This window comes from Equus caballus, chromosome 15, assembly GCF_041296265.1.
Source record: "Equus caballus isolate H_3958 breed thoroughbred chromosome 15, TB-T2T, whole genome shotgun sequence".
Taxonomy (NCBI): Eukaryota; Metazoa; Chordata; class Mammalia; order Perissodactyla; family Equidae; genus Equus; species Equus caballus.
The window spans coordinates 94,943,022-94,953,137 of NC_091698.1; the positions used below are offsets into that span (position 1 = coordinate 94,943,022).

Below are 10,116 nucleotides of genomic sequence, written 5' to 3' on the forward strand. Positions count from 1 at the left end.
CCTAGTTGTAAGTCCTTCTAGTTCTTCTCTGTGGATGTCACCACAGCATGACATGATGAGCAGTGTGTAGGTCCGCACCCAGGATCCAAACTGGTGAACCCCGAGCCGCTGAAGCAGAGCATGTGAACTTAACCACTATGCAAATGGGCTGCCCCGTATGTTTTTTGTTGCTTTTTTTTTTTTTTTTGACAAAAATGTAAGAGGATGTCTTCTAGGGATCAGAGAGGGGAGGAGAATCCTGGAGCAGAGGTACATCCTTGCCGTACAAGACAGTAAAGAGATTGATGAAAATATGTCATTGATAGAAAATTTTGTTAATGACAAAGGATACAGAAAGTTATGTATATGGTTATAGAAAGTAGAAAATAATTGCATTTTTGAAGCAGTCATAATGAAAAAATGAGAAAAATCTAATGCCTTTATTCACTTAGATGTATTTTCAAAATAATATAAAGCTTCTGTAAAGATTTTGTGAGCACCCTTCGTTGTCACTGATAATTGATCATACCACGGGCCTCTTTGGAACTGGACTGAAGTAGGGAATTGAGGGGACTTGTCTCTTGGTAGCCTCCCTGTCTGTCTGTGCTGAAATGAAAGCTGCGTAATGTTGGGAATTTACAAGAAACTAAGAATTACAGTGAGATTTTTTTCTTAGCCTATTTTTTATTATAAATCTAAGAAATCAGGAAGAAAAAACTAAAGAAAATCAGGGTGCATATTTTCAGTGCTTTTTTTTCTCCCCACCAATGTACATTATATTAGTATCTCTGCTTAGGTGTTGCCACTAAACTTTGCCATGGGCCTCATCGAGAATGAAGCAGTGGTGTATGATGCACTGCCTTTCTGTATTCATCCTGCGTAGGGTTCTCCTGGTGCACTCCTCAATTCCACAGGCGAGTATATCAGTTTTCATTTTAAGGATTCTTTCTCTCAAATGCCTCTGTCAGAACTGCAGCTAGAGCCGGGCTCCCTAACTGCTAACTAGCCTTGCTCCTCCCCACCCACACACACACTGACTATCAAAGTAAGAAACCAGATGGGAACATTACAACACCCAAGTAGTTTTTGAATGGCGCTAATTTACCTCCATGACACTTTCGTCTGCACGTTTGATGTGCAGCGTTGTGCTGAAACCCTGTGGTTTTGAACAGCCCTGCAGACTGTGGGTGGTTTGCCTGGATTGTGATGATAGCACCCAAAACCTCTGTGGCCTTCAGGTGCAAAAATCAAAGCCAGAGGTGAAAATTGCTGAGATGAGTCACTTACCTTGCACTGAGACCTTGCTTTTAGCAATTCAGTAATGAGACTTAATTGTAACTTCTCTGCACTAATTTGGGAATTCACATTAGGCTAGTCCACTGTGACCTTAAAATGTGTTCACAAAAATGCTGAGTATTGTCAGACCTTTTGCATTCTCCAGAGAGCTAAAGTTTTGCAGAGTTTTCCAGTTTTTAAATATTTTTTAGCTTTTTATTTTGAGATAATTTTAAATTCACAATTAGTTATAGGAAATAATATAGTGAGATCTCTTAGACCCTTCTTCCAGTCTCCCCCAGTGGTAACATCTGGCTTAACTACAGTGTAGTATTATAACCAGGACATTGACATAATATTGGTACCTTACTCAGATCTCACCAGTTTTACATGCACTCACTTGTGTGTGTGTAAAGTTCTGTGCAATATTGTCACACGTAGATTCATGTCTCCGTCACTGCGATCAGGATACAGAGCAGTTCCATCACAAGGATCCCTTGTGCTACCTGTTATTGCCACAGCCACCATCTCCCTCCCCCCCGCCCCCCCCAGCAAACAGTGGCAACTACGACTCTGTTCTCCATCGCCATAATTTTCTCCTTTCAAGAATGCTATATAAATGAAATAAAAAATTACTGTAGTCTGTCATTGCTCTCCCAGTACCATTAAAAGCTCATGTCACACCTTTCTAAGGGAAGAGTTTCAGTAGGCATTTTTGCAGGACACCTGCCTAACTATTTTATTTTATTTTTTATTTTTAGTTTTTTAAAGGTTTTACTTTTCCTTTTTCTTCCCAAAGCCCCCCGGTACATGGTTGTATATTTTTAGTTGTGGGTCCTTCTAGTCGTGGCATGTGGGACACCACCTCAGCATGGCCTGATGAGCGGTGCCGTGTCTGCGCCCAGGATCCCAACCGACGAAACCCTGGGCCACTGAAGTGGAGCGTGCAAACAACCACTCAGCCACGGGGCTGACCCCTGTCTAACTATTTTAAATCGTACTTAGTGTGAAAAATAGAAAACATTTGCTTTCTTTTTTCGCTTTTATTTTGCTATTCACTCTGTCCTTTTGTCAGGAGCCTGAGTTCAATAACTTCGGTTTCTCTCTTATTGGTTGTTGACAGTAGTTCCTGCTGACATCACAAGAAAAAACTTCCAGCAAGGGGCCTCCTCTGATAGGCCTCACTCCTGCACAGTGCGTGGATCCAGCTGGAAAACTTCCCACTTGCTTGCTGATACCATGTGTTATTCCGCTATTCGTTATAAGACACTGACAGCTTTATAGGTGTTTACAGTTAAAAGGATGATGCTTAAGTGCTGATGCCAGAGATTGTACTGACTTTTCCTCCAGTGGCAGTACTCATTTCTTTCTCTAAGCTTTTCTGAAATTGCAGACCTCCGGTGTTTAGCGTGTAACCTTTTACAAATGGCCAACCGCCTCTTTCCAGAAATAGAAATGGAAAATCCTTCTTAGAGATTATATTGTAGATGAATAATTAAAACCCTCGTATGGTATAGACTGCTGGATCATCCTCCATCAGCCTCAGGGAGATTTAGAGCTTATTCTCTCGAAGAAGGATATTCCTACTGGTGGGTTGGAATCTAATCTCTGGAATATTTCTACCAGGTGGAATTCTCTTCACTCATTGCATCAAAGTAAGCAGATATGTATTTATAATAATTTTGTGGACTGAAAAACTGCCCGTTTTGTAATTCCAGATTGTGGTGGCTTCTGCTCTTGATTTCTGCCTCCTTTTTAGTACTGCTCAGTGCCTCTCTCCCACCCCACATCCCGGGACTGTCCTGGACTATGGTCCTTATTAAAAGAATAATTCATGGGGTTATAAAGGAGTCTTTAAGAGCTTTAGCACCTAATTAAGGGTTTCTCCCTGATGCTAAGAATAACTACCATCTTTCAAGTACCACCTTTTTGCCAGGCATTATAATGGGCATGTCCTCACTATCTTCTTAATAATCCTGTGAGAAGATAACATTCTGGTTTCACAGATGAAAACAATGAGACTCAGAGGTCATACAGCTAATAAGCAGCCAGAGCTGAAATTTAAACCCTAGATCCAAGGTTCAAAGTCTATGCTCAATCATACTGCTTCTTTTAATGTAACTAGGCAGGCTATGTTATATTGGAAAAGGGTTATCTCTACAAAGAAATGAAATTGTTGTAAGCATCTTGAATCCTGCCAAGTTAGCACTGGAAGAGACTAGAGCAGAGCTGCTCTAACAACTTGCCCAGTATAGGGCTTCCTTTTTCAAACCCATGAAGTCGACCACTGCTGGGGGTAGAGAGCTTACCACCTCCCAGGTGCTCTGTGCTGTGTTCTGATAGATCTCATGGTGAGAGAGCCCCTTTAGAATGAAGGCCACACCCTTCACCTTGAGCCTGTTGATCTGAGTCCTGCCCTGTGGAGTTGCTCACAATTCATTGCTTCCATGTGGCAGCCCTTCGCGTCTTTAGTAAACGTGGTTCTTAGCCTCTTTAACCTTGCCTGAAGGCACTGGACCTGCCGGTTTTCCTTACAATGACCAGTGTGTAGGCTGGAAGGAGAGCCTTAAAGATTCTCAGAAAAGCCTGTTTGGATTGACATACTTATACAAAACCAAGAAGCCTTCCTTTCTTTGCCCCCGGTTTAACTCCATCCAGGTTTCCAGCTCCTTCCTCCCAGGGAGTCCCTTCCACCCTGCAGGCTCCCTCACTGTTGCCTTCTCCGTGCCCGTTGGGCTACACACTTCCCTCCCGCCTTGGCCTGCGTTGGTAACGGGATCAGGCTGGTGCTAACACCCTTGTTTGGTGTCTGCAGAGTCCTTTGGTTTTAGCCCTCACGTCATCTGGTTTTCTTCTGAGTGTGTCCACACTGGGTTAGGCTGAAGTGATCCAGTCGTGCAAAGAAGAATCAAGTGAGTGCTTTCCTCTAAGTCTTACAAATGCCGATTGGTCGTAAATTGACCTCTTTTTACAATCACTGTTCTTTTGACTCTTTTAGAACCAGGTTCTTTTTCTCAGAACTTGGAGCATATCTACTTATTTCTAAATACCATTTTAACCTGAACATACCTAGATATGCCACTTTCTCCCATCATCATTCATCCTCAGCCTGTGGTGGGTCTTCTTGATGAAGGAAGCTCTGCAGCCGCCTATCTCACAGAATTCTCAGATGGATGCCTCTAGTGACAGACAGCTCACTCCCTGTAAGTTAACCTGTTTGATTTCTAGAGAGCGCTGATGGTTGGTTGACTTATTTAGTGTGAGCAGACATATTAAGCACCTGTTGTGCACAGCCTAGTAGTGTGTGCAGGAGTGAGGAGTGGGTAGAATGTTTGTAAAGATGAAATAAAGTATCACCCCTGTGTTTAAAGACATTATCTCATGAGAGACTGACATATGAGATAATAACACAAGGAGTTAAAGTAGGAAGGGGGTAAGTGCAAAGTGTGGAACGAGGCAAACTCAGGGCCCCAAAATGGGCCTTTCGGTTATGATCATCGATGTGATCAGGCTTGGATTCCAAAGACTCTCTCCCATTGTTAGATCGCACGTCAGATGCTTTGTCCTCTCTTTGGTTTCAGAAGAGCTATGCTGTTAATCCCACGCCAGCAGTGGGATTGATGGTATGCTGGGAAACGGAATGTGAGCATCATTCAAATAAGTGTAGAATACAAAAAATTACCTGCAGGCATTTTTCTTATTCCAAGTATACACTTGTGTTGCCCTTTTATTTTTCTGTCCTTGTAGCTGATATATTTAATAACTTTTATTAGTAAGAGTATATGTAAAAATGAGACAAATATCCTTCCCCAAGGTAAACAGTGAAATAATATTAAATAATCTTCTTTAAAGTAATTGAAATGAGGCCCTGCATACATTCTGCTACTGGAATTTCAGCTTACCTCATTACTGTAATTACTCTTAGCTTTGTATAGATCCATGAAATCAAAGACTTTAATTCAGAGAAGGTTCATTACCTATTGTTGAGACAGGAATTAAGCAGATAACATTTTAATGACTTGGAAGACAGTAGTGCTTTGTGCTCTAATAGATTTCTTTCCCAAGATCTGCAGAGTTTCATTTATTCTCAAAAATTAATCACTTCCCAAAAAAAAGAAAATCACTGACAGAGATGGCAAGCATTTTACTCATTTTGTGATATATGTAAGCCCTTCTCCTGCTAGAAAGGCCTTTATTCCTGACTCGTTTGACTATAAGTCTAACTTCCTATATTCTTCCATTCTCTATTTTGTCCCAAATATGCACAGAAGAGTTGAGCAGTATTTTGCTTGCACATGAGAATTAGAAAGTTTACTCTGGCCGTTCTGTGCCTCTTGCAAAGAGCTGGAACCAGGTAGGAAGTCAGAGAAAGGAAATAAATTAAAGTCAGCCACTTACATTTCCTCACCACTTGATTACAGGAAGCTAAACCAAAACTTCTCCCCAGACTTTGCCCTGGCCACTGCCCAAGCCCAGTGCAGGTCAGTGCTCTCTGACTCTCCCTCTTCAGGGAACCCCCAAGTGGGCCAGGGTCCAAGGCGGAAGCATTGTGCGTCACTTCTCTGACTCTCTCCTTATGCTGTCTCAGCCAGGATAGTAGGTAGAGAGCTCTGTGCCTGTCCCTGCCCCTTACCCCCACCTGCCAGGACATGGGCAGCTGTCCAAAAGGCTGGGTGCATCCAACGGGAGACCGATTTTAAAGATGTCGTTGCACTGGGAAGGAACAGGCAGGATGGGGTGAGAGGAGTGGCAGCTACAGGCGTGGATAGAACCCCTGTCTCTTCCTCGAGCTGGAAAAATCCATCATTTCTTTCTAGGAGTCTTTCGGGCCCCCAAAGGGAGGGTTGGTGAGTAAACAGAAAGAATAATAAAGGTGTCCTAGCCTTGAAGACTTATTCAGGTCAACAGAGAAAGTATTACCCTGCAGTGTGTGGATTCTGAGCCTTTTATCCACGTATTTTATCAAACATTTGCCTGTAGCAGCCTCACACACACTCTGTTCCCTCCTGAAGGGTTAGGTGGAGGGATTCTTTCTTTTTAAAGTGAACTAAAATAACAACATGCACAGTAACTCAGATACCTTGTGTGTATATGTGAGAAAGAGCGTGTGTGTGTGTGCGTGTGCGTGCATGCGTGTGCACACACGCACGGAGGCAGCAGCGTGCAGTGAAAGGATATGAGTTGTGGAGTTAGTCAGTCATTCATGTATTCATTTCAGAGACCTTGCTGAGCTCCTAGCATGTGGCCACCACTGTTCTGGGCCTGGGGGGTGCCGGGGTGGACAGAGGAGACAGGCTCTCCATCCTGGAGGAGCTCCTGTTCTGGACGGGAACAAACAATAAGCCAGTAGACTAGTCAGAGATGAGGGCTCCTCGTCCAGCTCACCATTTAGCAGGCATATGGCATTCGATGCATGACTTTGAGCTCGCTGGACCCCAGCTTCTTCATCTATCAACTGTGATTATAACTATCTTAAAGGGATATTTTAAGCCTTCAAGAGAAAGTGCCCGCTGGCACGTGGGGAGTGCTCAGTCAGGGGTAGACACTGTTATGGTCAGGGCAGCGCCTTTTCAGGGTTAAGGTTCTTGTCTGCTACATATGAAGTGAAAGAGCAAGGAGGGAGGTTGGAAGGGAAGAGGACATGCAGAACTCGTGGGCACGCCCAGCGGGGAGGATTGAAAGCTTGTGCCCCTGTCAGCAGAAAAGCTAGTGTTTCATACCAGGCGCTCTTCCTATCATCCAGCCTCTAAAAACAAAAATAAACAAACAAAAAATGCTAAATTGAGTTCAGCCTAAGTGTTGGGCCAAAGGTGGATGTGCATCTAAGTGCTGAGAAAATGAGAGGCCAAGAAAGATGCCTGCGGTCTGCAGAGTGTCGCTTCGGTTCTGGAGTCTGGCATTACTTGGCTTCTGGGCAGAGGTTGTCATGTACTTGTGCAGTTTACAAAAATGTGACAAAGTTCCAAAGTGTCGGTTCATTCAGCCATTCACCAAATACTGGTTAAACTGGATGCTGAAATAGAAGGATGATAAAAGCTCTGTGCCCTCAAGAAGCTCCCAGTCTGATGGGGTAGGCAGACATACAAGTTACCATAATACATCATGAAGAGGCCAATGTAAGATGTCTTGGAGTCTGGAGGAAGGAGAATCAGCTTGGACAAGGGAGTTCGAGGAAATGTCCCCAGGAAGGTGGCATTGTTGCTGATGCGTGTGTTGGTTTTGAAAGATCCCTAGGTTGTAGGAAAGGTAGATGCTATCTGATATGGGCAACGACTCTCCTTCTCAGCACTCTTGTTTTAATTCTTGCAGCCAGTAGACACAGCTGACCTGCTCATCCTCAGTGGCCTTGCCTCCTTGTCACAGAACATGCGGGAAGAGCGCATTGTATGCAGTTGTATAATATGGTTGATCTAAACGTTAGTTAATTGGCTTTGAAGTGCCACGTTATTTCTGAGGTTCCTACAACCAAAATTGTTAAGAGTGCACAGTGACATTCAGAAGAACCTATCATGAAGCTGTTTTATGACACCCTAATGTAGATGAGAAGCTCTGAATTTTGATCTGTGATTACTGTTGACTTGATTCCTTATAAAAATATGGACAATAATAGAAAAATATAAGCTAAGTGTCTAAACCATGGAAAACCATATATAGACTAAGAAGATAAGACCAGGGAGAAAGTTCAGAGACCATTCAAGCTGAAAGATCCCATAAAACCAGAGGCCATATAAGATCTGGTCCCCAAAGCTGTATAAAAAACATGTTTTGAAAAGGTAAATTTGGTCCTAAGCTTTCTAGAGACTTCAGCAAGAACAACTTAAACGTCTCCCGTCGGTTATCCTATTTAGATCAGTGGGGTTGACGGATATATTTTCTCAATGGAGTAGAAAAAAAATTTCCTGTTCTGAAAAGAATTTTTTCCCTGAAGATCTACGTACAGGAGAGGTTTGGGGTGAAAGAATATGGACCATGAAGAAGAACAAATGAAATAATAAATGTGGTTGTTAAAGCCCAGGCTTGGAAGTTATGACTGACCTCAGTTCAAATTCTGGCTCCACGACTCACTGACCAAGATGTTAAGCAAAATGTTCTTACCCCTCAGTTTCCTAATCTGTGAAATCGAGAGGTAAAAGCGCCAACTTCATCAGGTTCAAAGGGAAGGAGGACTCAGTGAATTAAGACGGGCGCAATGTGTAGCACACTTTCTGGCTCTCAGGGTTTGGTAGCAGTTGCAATGACTCGGGGGGGTTCTTGGTGCGTGCCTGTGTCTTATGTTATCCCCTGTGTGTGATCTCAGACACGCTCATGTCGTACGTGTGCGTATGGAGCAGGCCCTGGTAACCCGGGTAAAGGTGTTGGTGACAACAACAAAAGGCAGTGGGTAGCAGAGCCACGGAGAGTGGGGTGAGGCTGCTGGTGAGAAGGACTAAGCAATGCCCCACTCATGTTTTGCCTGTCTTATTTCTTGAAGGTGAATGATTCAAATTGTGATCAAGAGCTTCTTTCCCTGCTCCTGGATGCCAAGTTGTTGGTGAAGTGTATCTCCACTCCCTTCTATCTGCATGTCATTGAGCACCTCTTGGCCAGCCCCCAGCAGGGGCGCTGGGATGTGGAGCAGCTGGCCAGACACCTGCGGGAGGCCGGCCATGAAGCCGAAGCCGGGTCGCTCCTTCTGGCCGTGAGGGGGACGCATCGGGCCTTGAGAACGTTCAGCACAGCCCTCAGCGCGGGGCAGCACTGGCTCTGAGCAGCCTGCCCGGGGCCCGTGCGCCATCACCTGCTTCTCAACTTCCTGGCGGAAAAGAGCATCCAGAGCTGAATGCTGTTCCAGAGGCACAATGTGTACCTGCTGATTGTTCTCAGTGGTTCCAACAAATTGCAAATAAAGCTGTATATAAAGGACAAGCAAGCTGCCATTTTTTAAACTTTTTTTTCTTTCTTATAGTGGCTAGCTAACATACTTTCTTATTGACTAAGAGAAACTTAACTCTTCCTCTTTCTTATGAACTATCTTCTGGATAGAATACAGTTAACAAAGTGTCTAAAAGTACAGTGCAGACAGTTGGATGTGGTGATGGGAAGGGAGAGCCTGTGAGGAATGGTTAGTGAGGGGCCTAGGATGGAGGAAGGATGGACCTGGATTGCAGTCTCAGGCTGGTTCTGGGACTCTGGGTGAAGCACTCCACCTCTCTGAAGCTTAATCTGTCGTCTGTGAAATGAGGGCTGTATTATTTATCTCACAAGGTTGTTGAGTAGGATGTGAGGTTGTGTGTGTGAGGCTCTGTCACATATATAGTGGAGGCCCAAGAAATTTGATGTATGGCATGTGGGGCAGCCTAGTGTCCGCATTTCCTCCCATACTCCCACCAATGCCATGCACACACCTGGTTGGATGCACTCTCTCTCTAAGAATAACATCGCTTCACCTTACACTCCGTCATCATCATCGTCATTGGCTTCACCTCATTTCTACTCCTATGGGTAGAAGTACAGAGTTCTCTGACAAGAAGAAATTGTCATCATCCATGGAGGAGACTTATTGGCATACTACCTCGTTCCCCTGACTTCTGACCAGTTGTCTACCCTAGGACTGAGTTCCTTGCCCGAACCTTTAGCAGCACCTGGAATTTGGGAATGGTTTGCACGAGCCTTTGAGATACATCCGAGGAAAGGGATCAGCATATTTCTCCCAAATTACATAGCATCTGTCCAGACTGACCCATGAGGCCAAAAAGGTCTTCCTAGTACTCTGATGGCACCAGCTGTACCAGATGGCATTAATCAAGCCACTGCTGGGAAGCCTGCCTACTGCTAATGGGTTTTCTCTCACCTTACAGCTAACTTCCATCATTTTGGGTGATT

General features: G+C 44.2%; 1 protein-coding gene across 1 annotated transcript in view; it reads left to right on the plus strand.

Annotated features, from left to right (window-relative positions):
- The window catches only part of NBAS (NBAS subunit of NRZ tethering complex), a 331,876-nt gene extending 322,717 nt beyond the window's left edge, over positions 1 to 9,159 (plus strand). Inside the window, exon 52 of the mRNA XM_014731302.3 lies at positions 8,726 to 9,159. Within this exon, the coding sequence (XP_014586788.2) occupies positions 8,726 to 9,001 (276 nt within the window). The 3' untranslated portion in view covers positions 9,002 to 9,159. The remainder of the gene's footprint in view (positions 1 to 8,725) is intronic.
- The last annotated feature ends 957 nt before the right edge of the window (positions 9,160 to 10,116 follow it).